The 18078-nt window shown below is 40.4% G+C and overlaps 1 protein-coding gene across 1 annotated transcript; it reads left to right on the top strand.

Moving 5' to 3' along the window:
* The first annotated feature begins 4105 nt into the window (after positions 1–4105).
* On the top strand, positions 4106–10033 carry LOC141004960 (zinc-binding protein A33-like). Its single transcript, XM_073476680.1, has 7 exons — positions 4106–4175; positions 4696–5040; positions 6234–6329; positions 7076–7309; positions 8199–8212; positions 8370–8485; positions 8706–10033. The coding sequence occupies exons 2-7, from the start codon at positions 4753–4755 to the stop codon at positions 9263–9265; spliced, it is 1308 nt and encodes a 435-aa protein (XP_073332781.1). The 5' UTR covers positions 4106–4175; positions 4696–4752; the 3' UTR covers positions 9266–10033.
* Positions 10034–18078: the final 8045 nt, after the last annotated feature.

Raw genomic sequence — 18078 nt, forward strand, 5'->3', positions numbered from 1 at the left:
TGAAAGCCTCTTGTACATTTACAGAAAGTTAAACAATTTGTTTTAAAAAGCCTAGTGAAAGAATAGAAATAGAGTAAAGATGAAAAATGTTGGTAGTAGACGAACATACTGTATGTTGTGAAAGCTTCCAGCAGTTACATCAGTAACTGAGGAGCAATAAAATGAGCATAATCAGGACTATTCTTCCTCCGCAGGGTTCTCTCTGCAACGATGTTGCGACTTCCTGTTTCTGTGAGTGGTGCTCCTGGTGTCAGATGCATCGGGAGTTGAAATATCGCAAGAAAAACCAGCCTGCTGTTGTTATCATGCAGCCTGGTCAAATGAGGTCTTGAAACCCACCTCCTGCTGGAGCTGACCAGGAGTTGTCGTTGCTTCCCACTGACCTTTGTGGCTAATTGGTCTGCTCTGTCTTATGAAAGAAAATCAGTTTAGCTTAGGTCAATCATTACTCCTTGTTTTGAGCTTCATTTTCTCTTTTTGTTTGGTTACACTGAAGACAAGAATCAGTTGTATTTAGAGCATGCTGGATTCACTTCAGCTCTATAATACTGCAATAATGATAATCATGAAAAATCCTTAGCGGAGGTTGGGATATGATCAGTTTCTCCCTCTTCTTTAAAGACGAATGACTCATCTGCCTTAATAAAAACTAAAGTCTCAGGATGATTGATCAGAAGGAAATTCACAAATGTGCCTTTGAATGTGAAAGAGAGTTGAGGTCTTACCAAAATACTCGTCCTTGTCTGTTAAGTTCACATGTATGTTGAAGAAATGATGTATAATGAATACACATAACATTGTGTCACCAAGTTTACCAAGTGGCTTTATGAAGGATTTTCATTCAAAGTAATTTTATCTGCAGCATTACCTGCATAAAGAAATTCCTGGTTGGTATCAATGTGTTAAAGAGGGTAAAATCATAGCCAAATGAAAAATCTAATTATTTGATAATAATCATAAAAAATACTATACTATACTATACTATACTATACTATACTATACTGTGTTTTTATTTAAATATGTGCACACAGGTGAATATTGATATTTTGGGATAGTTTGCTTCCATAACATGCCTCCTATTCACCTTAGGTGTCTTATTTTTTTTGTCAAAAAACATATGCAGTTTTACAATACAATAAGTTTTCTTCACTTCAGTAGTACTTATACACACCAAAGAGTCCAGCCTTTATCAGATCTATATTCTGAAGTTTTTTACAGAGGGGTTTTGTTCATATATCATTCTTAGCCTGATTTATATAACTGAGAAGATACATTTTTTTATGGCTGTTGATAGTGTTTTCTTTTCTGATTTATGGAGTGACAAAAAATGGCCTTTGTAAAAACCTTTTGCTCTTATATATCAACAAAATGAAATAAGAATGTTGGATAATTAGTGCATGTTTAATTAGATGTCTCAGTTGCACATATGTAATATGTTGCAAATATAATTTCAGAAAACATGCTTGGCAGAGTGCAGCTAATGCACACCTTAAAGATCGACAGGTGCATAGGAGAAGACCAAAGGCCGACAAAATCAGGAAAAACACTCCCACACACTGTCCACTTCACTTGCAATTAAGTTTAATGACAACAATGTTGAGGTACTTAGACCTTCATCAGTTTACAAGACAATGGGGAAGGCTGTCTTAAGTAGGGTTGTGAACTAATCTACGTGTGGCTCTGGTGTAGATGGCGTGCTTCCTGCTCTTTGTATCAGCTGCTGTGATTAAAAGATGGTCAAGTTGACAAAAAACTATGGTCGGACATGTCAATCCATTTATTTCACATTATACCAAAAAAAAGACATATCTCAAAATAAACACCAACTTCCCCGTCTCACGGTCAAAAACCATAGACCCTCACTGTGCACCTCACCTGTTACAATTAGTCCTACACTTAAGTAGTCTACCATGATTCCACACAGCGCCACCCTGGTCAACTTAAAATGGCTCTAACATACATATATATACATACATACATACACACATACACACATATATACTATATATACTAATGATTTCTGTCTTTGCCACAAACTTGCTTATCTCCAGCAGGTTCTGAAAACTGGTGAGCTTTTACACTGTGGGTTGTGACGTGGATTTTTGTACTCAATGTTATTTTAAGTTAAACCACTGAAGGTCTTTACAGCTTCATACATGTGCTCATGTCAATCTACATGCTCCCTAATTAGTGAGCTATGTTGGACTCCCCTCCATATGGCCGGGCATGCTGTATTTATGCACCACTGCTCTCCATCTGATTGCTGTTTCTGTCAAGGTTCTCTGAGAGCAGTGGTGCCACTGATCTGATGACATGATCAGAGACTGTGGCGTCCTCACGCTGCACAACACTCATAGTGGTGCATACATTACTATTCATCCTGTCTCTGTCTTTCTTTCTGTGCCGGCTGTGTGAATGAATGAATGTGAGAGTGGAGGAAATACAAAGTTAGAAATCCCTTTCATGCCTCCTCCGTTTCTTTTGGCCCGAGGTGTTTCTCCCATAGGTTAACCTTTACAGGTGGACAGCCTTTAATTCTTCAGTGATTCAAAGTATTGATTTAAAAGGATGGACAGTCTGTGAAGTCAACACATTGGATTCCTGGGGTAAACAACTGTGTGGGATGCTCCGATTACACCCCCTGGTGTCCTTTTATCCTGAGGCAAGACCAATGTGTCTGAGACAGCAAAACTGATCTGGGCCTGAGCCTGTATCTCAGATGTGTTACACTGCCGCTCAGAAGTTTGGGCTCACTTAGAAATGTCCTTTTTTTTCAATTAAAGGTGCAATATGTAAGAATTGGCATCTTGTTGAATTCATACTCAACACAAATGGGGGGCAGCATATCAGGAGAATAACCGCTAACTCCTGCTAACTGGAGCTACCGTTAGCTATCTAGTTCAGTTAGCAGTGCAGCTATAAGTCCAACAGGCCATATCTGAGACTGGCCAATAACAGACATTTGACAGAGGAAGAATAGAAAGTGTGATGGACAGATAATTCTAACTTTTAACGTTTGAGAGACACAGAACAAACAAAAAGATGGTGGAAGAGTGCTTGACGCCACCTGACAACATGGTGGAGGAAATGTTCCATTTTGCAACAACATGCCATACCCTGTGAACAGCACTTGATTGGAGCCAACTTCATCCTGCAACATTTGTGGGATGTGAAATATTTAAAGACACGACCCAGGGCCTTGCCGACATGTTGCAGACGCCCGCTGGGTATCTAGCAGGCTAAATATCTGGTTGGGTTGCCGAGGAGTCAGGGAGCGAGGAACGAGCTACAGCCAAGGAGAGCAGACACTCCTCTCCTTTCTCCCTCTCTCCTCTGCTGTCAACCACAGTTGCTCTCTAAACCCAATCTTATTATGCATCCATTTGTATCCACTTGAGCTGGCACAACAACAGCTTACAGTTTCTATCAGAATACATACACAAAAGCTTGATTTAGTGCAAAAACAATCCTCCCACTCATATACATTTCTTTTTCATGCAAAAATAACTTATCGTGTGCCCTTGTGATGTGTGACCCTGATGCTGATCAGTTACATCAAACTGCAACTGCAAGATTCCCAATTACAAGACATAAAGTTGTGTAGTGTAAGTGAGGTAGGCCTATTATGTAATTCCAGTTGCACTTGACTGATGGTACACATGTTACGTACCAGTTAATGTTCAATAATGTGAGTATTATTCAGCCTTTGATAACAGTTGTCTGATGTCTACTGTGGCTCTATGGGGACCTTTTTTTAAAATTAAGTGATAAAATGGGAGATTTATCAGAAAACATTGTGGACTTTTTGTCGTGCCAAGTCAAACATTTCCTTGGGGAGATTTTTAAAAGTGCTGACCACCGTCCTGTGTTTTGCCAAGACATGATGAAGAAACAGATCATGCACATTTGCTGTAGTAATGAAGCACTTGTTCACAACAGAGCTGAGAAGTGAAACAGAAGATGAGTTGACCTGAGAGGAGAAGAAACAGACTTCCTCTGTTCACGTGCTGCTGTTTGCTGTGAAACATGCGGACCAATCAGAGGCGCGTCTGCCGTTTGGCACATGCGCAGTAGACGCGTACGTCTTGTTCCCAAACAGCAGAGCGGAGGGAGCAGAGAGCAGTTGGAGGGACTCTGAAGCAGTTGGACACTCATTTCTCCGAACAACAGTAGACGTAGGTTCATAAAACTCTTAATTAAAAGTTTATCATAGTCGCTGTGTTAAAGTCTAATATTTGTTTTGCTTTATGTCGCGTAAACTGGCTGTTTCGTGGCTGCTGTAGGCTAGCTAAACGGTCTCAGGCTTTAGTGGGCGGGTACAATCAAACAACAATATCTGACCACACGTTTCTTTGACAGTACAAATCATAAGCTAGCTTATAGAGTCCCGTGGTGTATCAGCTGATTCCCACTCCTCACACTTGAACTAGCTGTGATTTACACTTTTAAGTATGTGCTTAGTATATTCAAGCAAGTGGAGAGTTAGTGTTGGACTGTAAAAGGGAGGTGCACAAGCCTTTCTGCTGGTTCCACATTTAGACAATGATTCACTTAATATAGCCTGCTGCACAACAGGAAGTTGTTGTATTTGAATCATGTGAACTTTTTATGTTTTTTGTTTTTTTTTCTGCTGACTTAACAGACTGTCCCGAGGAGGGGAGTGTTTTATCTCTGCCTGTCTCTTTCTACCTCCAGGCTTTTGCTTTCACTTCCTCAGTGTGGACGGACTTTGGAGAGGAAAGTACCCCCATCATGGCCGCTGCTGCTGCCGTTGCTTCATCCTCCAAAGGCAGTCTGAGAGAGGACCTGACATGTGCCATATGCTGCGATCTGTTCAGGGAGCCTGTCATGTTAGCCTGTATGCACCACTTCTGTAAACCCTGCATCTCCAGGTACTGGAGGGGGACTCAGGGCCCTGTGACCTGCCCTCAGTGTCGCAAGGAGTTCAGCTCCAAGCAGTTTCAAACCAACTACCTCGTGACAGCCATGGTGGAGAAGGTCAGGGCCACAACCTCGGACACTTACATCAAGAACCTAGAGGTGAGTTTACGCCTCCGCTTCATGTTGAACCGTGATCCTGCTGGCTGCCTTCCATGCCTTTACAGTTGTCATCTGGAAAGCGTTATTAAGTGTTCAGCAGTCTTATACAAATAATCTTATGTTCCAAAGTAAACCAATCGATTAAAAATGAGCCCTCTGTGAAATTGAGTTATATAAGTTAGACACAATTATGTTCTATGTTTCAGTACACATCTGTGTTTACTTCACTGTAGTTCCACCCTGAACGTGTCTCGCATGAATTGCTCAGGGCAAAGTCCACTCTCCACTCCCTTTTATATAACCTTGTATGACTGAATATTTGACTTAACCACAGCAGGGGAACCAGAATAAGAAAATGGTCTGTACATTTTAATATAATCCAATCCAACATTCCTTTAATAAATCCTACGTACTGTGATCCTACACGTAGTGTGTCAGGAAGGTGTTTATTCAACTTAATGGTAGAATAGTTGAACCTTTTAGAAAATAGGTTTATTGATTATCTTGTATCTAGAGAGTTAGATCGATATCGCTCTCTCCTGTAGATATAAGCCAAAAGCCAGCAGGTGTTTAGCTTAGCCTAGCATAAAGACTGGGAAAAGGGGGAACCAGCTGGCCTGGCTGTGTCCAAAGGTAATAAAATGCACCAGCCGAGCTCACTGATAAACACGTAATATCTTGATTGTTTAATTTGTACAAAAACTGGAGTGTAAACGCAACAAGTGGCAGGATATATGAATGGGGTGTATGTGTACGAGTATTTCTTGAGTAGGTGCCGACACATCCTGTGTTCTCAACTGCATGACTGCCAACCTTATGATCATCACAAGACTTCAGGAAAGTGAAAGAGCGTACCCACCAAAATGTTTAACTATTTCTTCAATGTTGTTGTTTGTGCTGTTGTTGTACCAGATAAAAGGTGGTGTTTCAAAATATCAGAAACATCTTTCAATAAAACACGGCAGTTGAATTCATTAACAGAAAGTACTTCCTTACGACGCCGTCAACTCAATCCACAAAAGTATCAGGCTCAGCAAAAAGAGACCCGTTTGAGCTAGTCGTCTTTAATGCAGGGCTATTTTGGTTCTGGTCACTATGCAACAGTTGCTTTTGAATTTCTTGATCCTCTGCACAGTCTCTCTGTGTCACTGTTTCTGTTCCCAATCTGATTTGATTTGCATATTGCTGAACAGAAACAACTGAGAGAGACATTGGAGAGCCATCGCCTGAGGAAGGAGGACTTCATTAACAGCATTCGCAGAGACAAAGACAAGATGGAGACCATAAAGGTACACTGCTGTTGGGAAACTCGAGGGATGGCAGCACTTAGCAGATAAGAATGCAAATGTCCCTCCCTAATGGCTGTTTGCAGTATGTCACTGTGCATGTTGAGTGGTGTTTGCAGATGTGGTAAGTGACAGTTTGTGCTGTGTTATTTGTAAAACATAATGGTCTTGTGCTTGGATGCATAAATGCTTTTCTAACCTCTGACTTAATTGTGTGTCAACTATGCGCAGCAAATCCTTCCTCCGACATACGGTCTTATTTTTACATGACAATGATTGTGCCTGACTGATGCATTAAACCAAACAATTTTGCTTGAAGTTGCTTAAACGCTAATTGACAAGACTTCATTATAGCACACGACAAACTGCACAGGCAGAGGAAACGGAAACAAAAACACATCTAATGTGTGTGTGACAGATGGAAGATAATTGTTTGAGTTTAGTTGTGCATGCTGTGCTGAGATGATCAACAGGAAATCCTTTGCTGCTTAAACGGAGTGTAGTTGTTTGGCACAAAGCTCTTTGACGTGTATGAATTGTTGCTTCTTTACCACTTATTTGTGTCTCTGGAGATATGTACTTTGCAGAAGTTATCAAGAGCTTTAATTGTACAAGTTGCTTAGCAACATCTTTGCTAACTCTTTATCCTTTCCATCTGGTCAATTAGAAATGTGCTATTAAAAAGAAAGCAAGATGTTGCATTATGTCCTCTACCTCTTCCATCATAACATAATTTCTCCCTGTTGCAGAAAATCGGAGCAGATCTGCAGACTCGTGTCAAAGGGGAATTCCAAGCTCTCCATCAGATCTTGCAGGACGAGGAGACCTGCGTGCTGGAGCAGCTGAGGAGAGAGCAGGAGGAAGAGCTGGAGAAAGTTCAGCACCACCTGGAGGCCGTCGAGCTGGTTGTGAGGGAGCTCGAGGACAATATCAGAACGCTACGGCAGGCAAGTGCCAACACTGAGGGCACCGTACTGACTGAGGTGAGATCTCCGCTCAAAGATATCGAGGACTGAAACTGGCCAAATCAGAAATTAATTAGAAAAATGAATACTTGTCTCAATAAATAAACTGACATGCCATCAAATTTACTTATTTATTTATTTCTGTTCTTTGCATTTTACCACAAACGTATTTATTTCTACATTTCTTTATCAATTTCTGCTTTCTCATGAAAATGTTGAGGCTCTTAATCAAAGTGTATTGTGGGTCATTTTATTTTCTCCATTTAAAAAATGATCCCGATCAGCCTCTCTGAAAGACACCTCAGTGATCCCAAGACTGTCTCTCTTGGTTTTTTTTTTGGCCCTGTCCCACCCTACAGTGCTGTGATTGGCTCTGAATGACAAAACATGATGAAAAATTAAGAAATACAGAAACGTCAAAAGAAATACAGAAGTAAATAAGTTTGTGGAAATGGATAGGGCGGAATTGCAAATGAAAAATACTACAGAAGTAAATACAGAAATAAAAATGCAAAAAAAAAATCGAAGACTTTTAAAAATGGATCCGTTAATAAATGAAATGGAAAATGAAGTCTAAAGTTAAAACAAAGATAAACAAATACAGAGGAAAATTAAAGTCAAATTGAAATTCAATTAAAATCCTTTATGTCACATTGTATAGATTAATGTCTAGAATATTATTTTTGGTGCATTTAATGGCATATTTATTGAGCCATTTACTTTCTTTATTTCTTTATTTCTGATTTTGGCAGGTTCAGTCCTCCATACAAGGTGGCTGTCAAGCTTTGTATTTGTAGATCACATCTGAACTTTAAATAAAACCAAGAGCTTCATCTTACTTGACTTGTGAAGTTTGAAACAAACAGTTGTTAATGTGATTTTTTTTTTCTTTCATTTCCTTCTCTAGGTCCCACAGCTGAGGTAAATTCAGTTCATTCCAGTGTTATGAATGATTGGTAGCTTTTGTCATTTTGGCACCTCATATTTCATTTGATTTCTACATTTCCATTTACATTTAGTGTCATTTGTGCCGAGAATAAATTATCCTAAAGTCTATGTTTGCTTTGTTTTTCGACAGACCGTGCATGCTGATGGATACTGCCCCGGAGTTTGATATCAATGCTTTCAGCAACAAATACTTGGCCCCGTTACAGTACATCACATGGAGAAAGATGTTCAAGTCCTTGAAACCAGGTATTTGTTCCTCTAATGTGCTTCATTGGACACAATAATAATTACAGCAAAATTATCTAATTATTTTAATAAGCTATTGAAGTGGTGAGAGAGTGACAGTAATGACACCATTGTCCCACTGATAGGATATATTTTCTATTCAAAATGTGACGCTCTGTTGAATCTTCTTCCAAAAAAATATTATCACTGATGTGATTCATTAAATTGTTTCAACCCAAAGGTCCTTCCCCATTAACGTTCGATATCGACACAGCGCACCCGAGCATCCACATCTCCAGGGACAAAACTGTGGCAGTCGAATGTGACGCTGTGGTCCCATATTCGGACCACAACAAGCGTTTCCTCCAGTGTGTCAACATCCTGGCTGCCCAGGGCTTCCAGTCTGGTCGACACTACTGGGAGGTAGAAGTAGGCTCCAAACCCAAGTGGGACCTGGGCGTCGCCTCTGAGGCCATAGACAGGCACGCTCGGATTAAGCTGAGCCCTGAAAGTGGCTACTGGACGCTGCGGTTGCGCAATGGGAACGAGTACTCGGCTGGCACGCAGCCCTGGACCAGGCTGCAGCTCGCCTCCTCCCCTCAAAGGCTCGGCATGTTCTTAGACTGCGAGGAGAGAAGAGTGTCCTTCTACAACGCCGACGACATGAGTCTGCTCTACTCATTCACCAACGGGCCGAGAGGCAAGGTGTTCCCCTTCTTCAGCCCATGCATCAGTGGGAGCAGTCAGAGACCTCAGCCCATCAAACTCCTCCACTACCCTGCTGTGGCTCTGTCGGGCTAATGTGGAATCAATCAATGAAAGCTTTTCAGTATGTAACAGCTGTCCATTCACTTATTGACCAATGACTGTTATCAGTCGGTCACGAGTTGAACATTTCAGACTCTTCTCATTTCCCATGCGCTAATGATCGGGTATTGCCAGATGCTTCTTTTTTCTATCTGAAATGAACATCAAAATCCTTGAAATGTTGAAATGCCTTGAAAATTGCCGTATGCGGCATTTGAAAATCCCATTGTGCTGTAATTGTCCCGAAGAGACTGAATCATTTTGCCTGAGAAAGAGGCAATAAATTACATTTAAAGATGCTGGTTCTTCTTAAATACTGTAGATGAGATAATGAATATTTCACATGATCATCTGAATTATTATCTTTAAACAAGTCTGACAATCCTTAGGCTCACTTGTTAAAGGTTTTTTTTTTTTATCACCATTGAGTTCAATATGTAGGAACTGTGCACTTTACTATGAGATTTTATATTCGACTAAAAAGGTTCTTCATGTTTTATAGATGAAATGAAACTGTTTTCTGATTAACACACAGATGTAACTTCAGGCCTCCTAACATCTTCCGAACTTTTGTCATATAATGTACACTCATTGTTATGTTATTTTTACCATTCAAGAAAATAACTCAAATGTAGTTCTTTGCAGTATATTGTCTGTCATTGCATGTCATTTACATGTTCGATCATTTCCTGATGAAGAGCGGTTATTGTAAAACCTGCTGATGCAAATAAATCACCAAATCACTTTTTCTCTTAAACAAAACGTCTTTGATCCTTTTCTGCAGCTGTGACTATGCGCTCTCCCATGACCTCACTTGAAATAATCAAGGATGTTATCAAGTATCATCAAAGCAGAACGCACAGCTATGAACAGTTATGAATTCACGAGCCACTGGGGGGAGACATGTTTTTCCTGCACACTGACTACATGGACTGAGTGTGTTTATGATACAGTTATGATGCACTAGTCACTGATTTTTGCCTGTAAATGCAAATTAGAATCAACTAAATTTCCTGAATTGAAGAGTGTCTACTGTATTCTGGGAGAGCCTTTATGTGGCTTTATGGACTCTTGTTGTCTCTAAAGCTATTCTGCCCCCTTGGTTGAAAAGTGATATTCAATTACATATACTGTAATTACCAGCTTCAGCTAATAATGTTTTCAGTTTGTGAGTCTATGTGTGTGTCATGGCAAGCTGTGTTCCCAACAACACCTTTTTTTTGCAGGAAGTAGCCCCAAAAGCAGTTTTGAGTATTTGGTCAAGTTTGGCCTGACCCATAATAATGTAGTAATCACTACTGAGTAGTCATGGGTCGGAATGTGAGTAATTCTCTGCAGGTCCATTGAGTCGTTTGTTCTCCTGACTCTGCATTTCCCCTGAGTTTCACAGTGCATCAGTGTCTTTTAGCTAATTGTTTTTGTTTCCTGCTGTGCAACTTTAATGCTTTGGTTCACCTTTACCGCTCTGATAAACTGTTTCCAGCAAATAAAGCTCTAAAAAACACCTGCCCAGCCACAAAGAGCGGACAAAGTATGCAGTTAGCTGGTTAACATAGTTGATCATTTAGCAGCTAAAGAGACAGATATTTCCCTCAGGAGTTGGTGGAGAACAACAGAGCTAATAGCACTGAAAGAGAGACTTACAGTATCATCTGGTGGACACATGACTCCAAATAAATGCTAATTTTTCTCTATATCTGCTGGATGTTTGCTTACACATTCACTACATCATCTTTTTATGGTCATAATACGTTAATGTTGTGTTTACTGCTCGTTTTGCTGCCTCCAAGTGACCAAAAAAATACATCAAAATAAGTTTAAATTAATTTGAGACTGAAAAGTATCAATTAAATAAGATAAGATAAGATAGGTTAGATGTTCCTTTATTGATCCCCCTTGGGAGAAATTCACAGGTAACACGGCAGTACAGAGGGAAATAAGTAGCAGCACAAGAGTACGTCTCAAAAAATAGAGACAATAATAAGGAGAGAATAAAATAACAATTTGAATAAAAATACAATAAAAACTATTAGAATAAAGATAAACATACTATATACAGTAACTGTCCTTGTGTGTACATGATGTGTGCAGTATATAATAAATGTGCCTGTGCAATATGTGCAACGTGCAGGGTTCCTGAGATAATAAAAAACACCAGAACAGAAAAAAGTCAGTCTTTGTGACATAAAGTGTGTGGTTGTGTCCTTAGTCAGTGGAGAAAGGAGGTGTCTCCCAATGCCACCTCCCCAGCACACTGCTGCAAAGAATATGACACTTGCTGCCACAATGACATGTTTTGGCGAATATTTTCAATACCTTCCACGTCATTTGACCCATTGACTCAAAATCAATGCCAAAATGTCTTCTGATACTGGTTGAATGAGACACACCTGTTTTTATTCGATTTTGCTATAATTTCTATTTTTAATGAATATTTTAAAGCCTGCCTCTAACCAAACCCTAACCGTAGATCTAACTGACTGGTAGAACATTTGTAGCAGCCTAGTGCACACACTGAAAGACCTGAGCCTCCTCAGAAACAACAGCCTGGTTGTCCCTTCCTGCAGAGGGCCTCAGTGTTGTCTGACCAGTCCAGTTTATTGTTCAATGAAAGGACTTGAAGAACTTGAGGAAGTTGATTTGAGCTGCAGTAACTTACCTGTAACTGCTGCTCCTTCTTCTTGTCGGGAAGCTTGCCATAACCGATGACTGATAGCGAACTTGACCTAGAACCGGTCAATTTGCTATTGATTTTACGGTACACTGTATGGTGCTGTAAAGCAGACCTGCCTGGGATTGATTATTCTGGCTTTGAATGGCCAGGCTGCTTCTTCTTTACCTCTGAATCAGACATTTAACAAACAAAACACACAACTGCACCCGAAACTCTCTGTCTATGCGTGTGTGTTTGTGTGCTTAATCATCCAAGTGCACATCTCTTGTACCCTCTGACTTTTTATATCAGAGTGTGTATGGTACATGGGTTTTCAATTTTCAAAACCCCTTCCTGTAAAATAAAACCGGGAAGATAACTGCTAACTACAGGAGTGTTGTCCTCTTAGTACATGATTTTCATTCTCACCTCCGAGGACTCCTGGTGGATGGATTGCGTGGGCGGTCGGGGTTAACAGGACTTGGACAAGGCTGGAAGAAATCTGCAGACTTCAGTTTCACTGGAGACATCGCTGCATCTGACCCCTTGTAAGAGTTATTGCAGACTTTTAATAGTGAGCTTCTCCAAGGGCGCCTCTGCTCAGCTTTGGTTTGTTGAACATCTGCAAGGATTTGTGTTCATAAGCACAGAAGATAACTCTTTACCTCAAATGAATGGAAGACTTTTGACATGAGCAGATAAAATTGCATTGAGAGACCAGATATATTGTTTGGTGGATTAAACACAGCTGACCAAAGAGGAAAATATCAAGTAGTTCTCTTCTAATATTCCTCCTGAGGCTGTGTCTACCTCACTGTGGTATGTGTTCACTTCACTTGTTTTGTAACTCCGCTGTATTCCCGTGGTGGCTTTAGAAGGCTTTCTGATGGTATTAGGATTACCTGCTGTGCATTTTGGATGTCACGAGGGATTTAAATGCCTTGAAAACAATCCATGAAATTCAAATCAATATCAAACAGTTTGGCACTCAAGAAACAAATCGAAATCCGCAGCAGCTACAGAAAAGCATGAAATCTCTCCTCACAGAGTTTGAAGCAGGGGTGCCTCAACTTTTTCCCTCAGAGGCCAAAACTGAAACTTAATGGTGGGACACGGCCCAAAAGCAAACACCTATTGTATTGTATTGTAAAATTTTTAAAAGGATTCCAGGTTCCCTTAATTGACTGACTTCCTTTGCAAAGTGTCACTCTGCCCGCTGTGCTCAGATTATGTAAAAATAATAAATAATCAGTCCTCCTACACGATTAAAGAGCATTCTACCTCACAGAAAAGAAAACAGCATAAACATTTTTATATTTATTTTAAATCTTTTTTTTAATTTTGTTTAGCTAGAAACAACTGGCAGGGAAAATTTAACCTTACCAACTTTGGCCCAAGGGCACCACTTTGGGCAGCCCTGGTTTAAAGGGTAAGTTCGCCCAAAAAATATAAATTCAGTCATTGTCTATCCCCTCCATGCCAATCAAAAGTCAAGGTAAGTTTTGTGGTCAACAAAACATTTCTGGAGCTTCGCAACAAAACAGCTTTGCAGCATTCTCATAAACAACTGAAGGGGATGGGGGCTTGTTTTGTCTCTCTTCTCTCCCCTCAGCTGTTCGTCTCTGTGTCCTCTGTGTGCTAGGTGCAGATCAGGCATCGATTGGTCGAGGTTCACCTGATCAGACATTCATTCAAAGAGCCTCTCCACTGTCTCCACGCGCGTTAAAACTCACATTTTTGAAAGGAAACACCGATTAGGCTTCTGCACGTTCTGGACCGGAGATCTGGAGATGAAGACAGATTTCACGTTTTTCTGTCGGACTTGGATTGGAGTAGCGTATGCCTCAGGATGTCAAGCTGAGTGTTTGCACTGACGTCCAGAGCCAGATAGATCCGGAGTGTATCCTGTAGTTTTCTGTATACTTTCTGTTCTCTTAATTGCACATGGAGCTGGATTTTACTTTATTCCAAAGCTGACGCATCATATTCAGTCAAAAACATGAAATACTCACACGTGCCTTGCGTCACTTTGAATCACCTTAGTATTTATGAGTAAAGCTATAAGCGCACCATTCATCACCAAACATGAGTTTCCAAGTGTACATGCAGATAGGCACTAGGGGGAGGCATAATGTTGTTGTGTTTGATGAAGATGCAGCTGTTAATTGGTGATGCTACAGTTAAAAGAGCAGTTTCGTAAAGTTTGAGTGGCACATCACCGTGCATGAGGTGAGATCCCTTCAAATTATCTCATTTATATGATCTTATTTTTGTAAAGCGAGCGAAAGGTGACAGAATGTTGCTCGCGTCCAGTCCAAAATATCATAAATCATGACTATCTGACTAAATCATGACAATTATCGTCTAATTAATCCCCAATGATAAGTCTTGTTTGACCTTAAGATTAAGTTACAAATGCAAATGTAGCATTTGTAGTAGTAACATTTGCTTGTTTTTTAAGACTATTGGGTAAAATGTTTTAATTTTAGTCCTTTGGTGTTTTTTTTTTTGGTTTAAATACAAATACCAATTATATTATATCAAGTTCCAAGTCGCATTTACTTTTCATGACTCTATAATGTTAAATTCAAATAGTAAATAATTCAAGTATAGTGAAAAGAATATTAATTTTGCATTAGGGTTTCTTTCTGTATTACATTTTTGTTTCCTTATTCATATCTAACTCATTTAGAGTCAGTGTGATTTCAGAGCCAGTGTGTTTTTTTCCACTGTGGTAAAAATGTACCCCAATTTTACTGGAGTCATTTGCAGACTGCCTGTACATGACTGACACAACAGGTCTGGATCACTTATAGTTTTTTAGGTTGTACCTCAGAGAAACAAATTCTCTTAAAACACTTGAGTGAATCTGTTTTTACGAGCAGTTCTTGCACGACGCGTGATGTTTTTATGATTACATGCTCATAACAGATGACAGATATGACAGATGACAGATAACAACAGCAGTTTAATTGCTATTTTTTTTGCTCCGTGTGATCACTTTTCATTCCGGTGTCCATGTTAACAGGTTAGACCGGCGACACTGGATGCATGAGATGTGTGTGGCTGTGGTGTTGCGTGATCTAGAGATTCGAAGTCTCTCCTGTTTCTACAGTTTTAATGTCTGTATCTGTAGAATATGTCACAGACATGAAGAGAATACACACAACAGATGAGGACGGGACTCATTAGTCAGAAAGCTTTGCTGTGTTTTTTGTTTCATGTTAACTTACAACCACTTACATCACTAGTTTATACCTTATAATGTTCTTCTTTCCATTAATCTGTCCAATCATGCAATTTAATAAAAAATGTCTTCAAGCAATTTTCAATCTGCAGTGTATGTTTGTACAAAAAGAAACACAAAGAATCCACATGGATTACTTCTAGAAATGTCATTTGTTTTTATATTCATTTACATTGATATTTGGTGTCACACTGCGTGTCCTCCTCTTGGCCAGGGTGTCTTTTTCCATAACAAAGTCAGAGGATTTGGTGTATTCAGAGTCCACTATTTGAAGGCCACTGTTTTCACAATTCTTGTACTTTCCTTCCTGTTAAAAACTGCTTCCAGAATGAGGAACCCTTTACAAGAGCGATGAAACTGGGAGTGCCTGCCTTGACAAAAAACCTGTTAACACACAGACACAAGAGTGTGGTGGAAGTTATTTTCAAGGAAATGAGTACAAGGAAACTTCAGCACCAGGGTACTACTTTCCTTCCTGTTAAAAACTGCTTCCAGAATAGATAGATAACTTTATTAATCCCCGAGGGGAAATTAGGTTATCATAGCAAGAGGTACATTCAAGTACAAATACAATCAAAATACAAGGTGCAAATATAGAATCAATAAAGTACTATATACAATATAAAAGATAAAATGCTGGTATCAAGTAGAGGTAAGTGGAACATAAGTTGCAAAAGGATAAGGTGCAGTTTTATTTGCATTAATAATAATTTAAGATTATTTGTGTGTTTTGGAGTGAGCGTTGTAAAGTCTGATGGCAGCAGGTAGGAATGATTTCCTGTGCCGTTCCTTAAGGCAGCAGGGTTGAAAGAGTCTGTTGCTGCTCTTAAGCTTGTCCAGAGTTTTTTGGATGGGTGACAGGCATTGTCCATGATGGCCAGCAGTTGTCCCAGCATCCTGTCCTCCACCACCTCCTCCAGGGTGACAAGCTTAGAGCCAACAACAGACTCTGCCTTCTTGATGAGTTTGTTCAGTCTGTGGGGGTGCTTCGCTTTGATGCCCGCACCCCAGGACACCACAGCGAAGAAGATGGTGCTCGCAACAACAGACTGATAGAACATCTGGGGCATCCGGTTGCAGACATTAAAGGACCTGAGCCTCCTCAGGAAGTAAAGCCGGTTCAGGCCCTTCTTATAGACTGCCTCTGTGTTTGTAGACCACTCCAGTTTATCGCCCAGCACAACACCCAGGTATTTGTATGAGTCCACAATGTCAACATCTGTCCCACCAATGCAGACTGGAGAGGGCGGCGGCTTGTTCCTCCTGAAGTCCACCACCATCTCTTTCGTCTTCACCACATTCAGCTGCAGGTGGTTCTCCCCACACCACTTAACAAAATTGCCAACCAGGTCCCTGTACTCATCCACCCTCTACACGCCCCACAATGGCCGTGTCATCAGAGAATTTCTGCAGATGACACGACTCAGTGCGGTACTTAAAGTCTGCAGTGTAGGTGGTGAAGAGGAAGGGAGACAGCAGACACTGATCAGCCGATCAGACACACAGTTCTGTAATCTGTAGGGGGTCCTGTGATGGGCACACTATGGGTCTGAGGTGTGCTAGAACCAGCCTCTCCATGACCTTCATGATGTGAGAGGTCAGTGCAATCGGCCTGTAGTCATCCAGTGCCACAGGATGTCCTTTTTTTGGGCACTGGGAGGAGGCAGGATATTTTCCAAAGCACAGGCACTCTCTGAAGGTGGAGGCTCAGGTTGAAGAGGTGCTGGAGAACTCCACAGAGCTGGCTGGCACAGGCCTTCAGCACGAGAGGGCTGATGCAACTTTCCTCTGCTTGAGAATGAGGAACCATTTACAAGAGGGTTAGTGAAAACTGTTATGAAACTTGGAGTGCCTGCCTTGACAAAAAACCTGTAAACACACAGACACAAGCGTTTGGAGGAAGTTATTTTCAAGAAAATGAGTACAAGGAAACTTCGGCGCCAGGGTACAAATATTTTCTTTCACAGAAAATATCCTCAGAGATATATATTCAACTCAACTCCTCATTCCTCATGGAGTGTATTACATATTAGGTTACTACACTGCTTACAACATGACCACCTGCAAAAATGGAGATACACCAGTATGTCACTTAATTAAAGTGCCACTGGTTACCTTTGCTTGCTTAACGTGGAGTCAGATCATTTGTTCCCTGAAATACCTTCGCCAAAGTTTATGATGTAAATTGAATTTTATTTACACCAAAAGAAAACCTTGACTTTAATTCAGTAAACAACTCTTAATTTATGTTACCATACACTATTTTAACATCATAAAGCCTGCATACTTCCCTCACTCGTCAATCAATAACAAGATACAGTATATAAATGGAAAGGTTCATGTTGATACTGTCAGGAGAACAGTTTGTTAGGCCTTGACTGTCCGCAGCTGTCAGAAACTGGGTCACACAAACCAAACGCTTCTAGCTGGATGGATGTTGTTAATCCAACATGTTGACTTTTTCAGTCAGGTTCTTGTCAGGTGTTGAATCCTGTGCAACGCCCTGCAGCCGCCTCTGACCTGCAGATCCATCACCAGGGAACGTCTCCCTCTCATATTGATGTTATTTTTAACAAAAACTGGTCAGTTTTGGGACATGTAAACCTGTTATGTTCCTGTATTTGAAAGTGAACACTGACAGTTGACTTGGATGTAGCAATTATAAAACAATGGATATACTATTCTTAGCCTATGGTTTTGGTTTCAATTTATTGTCCCTATTGATTCAGGTTTGGCAACATTGGTAGTGTTCAGCTGTCTGACTTACACCAAATGCCACTCATCCAAAGCAGGTCCTTTCATTCATTCACAGCTTCAGAGCCACCAAGGTTGTCCATCTCAGTCAGGTAAGACCTTTAGATTAGCTTATTTGCTGTTATCCTAACGGTTCAATGAAAGTTTTATCTG

The sequence above is a fragment of the Pagrus major genome, chromosome 11 (assembly GCF_040436345.1).
Source record: "Pagrus major chromosome 11, Pma_NU_1.0".
Lineage (NCBI taxonomy): Eukaryota > Metazoa > Chordata > Actinopteri > Spariformes > Sparidae > Pagrus > Pagrus major.

Excerpts from the sequence above, each read along its gene's own strand:
- LOC141004960 (XM_073476680.1), top strand. The coding sequence starts at position 4,753 with ATGGCCGCTGCTGCTGCCGTTGCTTCATCCTCCAAAGGCAGTCTGAGA. Across the intron at positions 5,041-6,233 it reads CTTACATCAAGAACCTAGAG|AAACAACTGAGAGAGACATT; the intron begins GTGAGTTTACGC and ends ATTGCTGAACAG. Across the intron at positions 6,330-7,075 it reads ACAAGATGGAGACCATAAAG|AAAATCGGAGCAGATCTGCA; the intron begins GTACACTGCTGT and ends TCCCTGTTGCAG.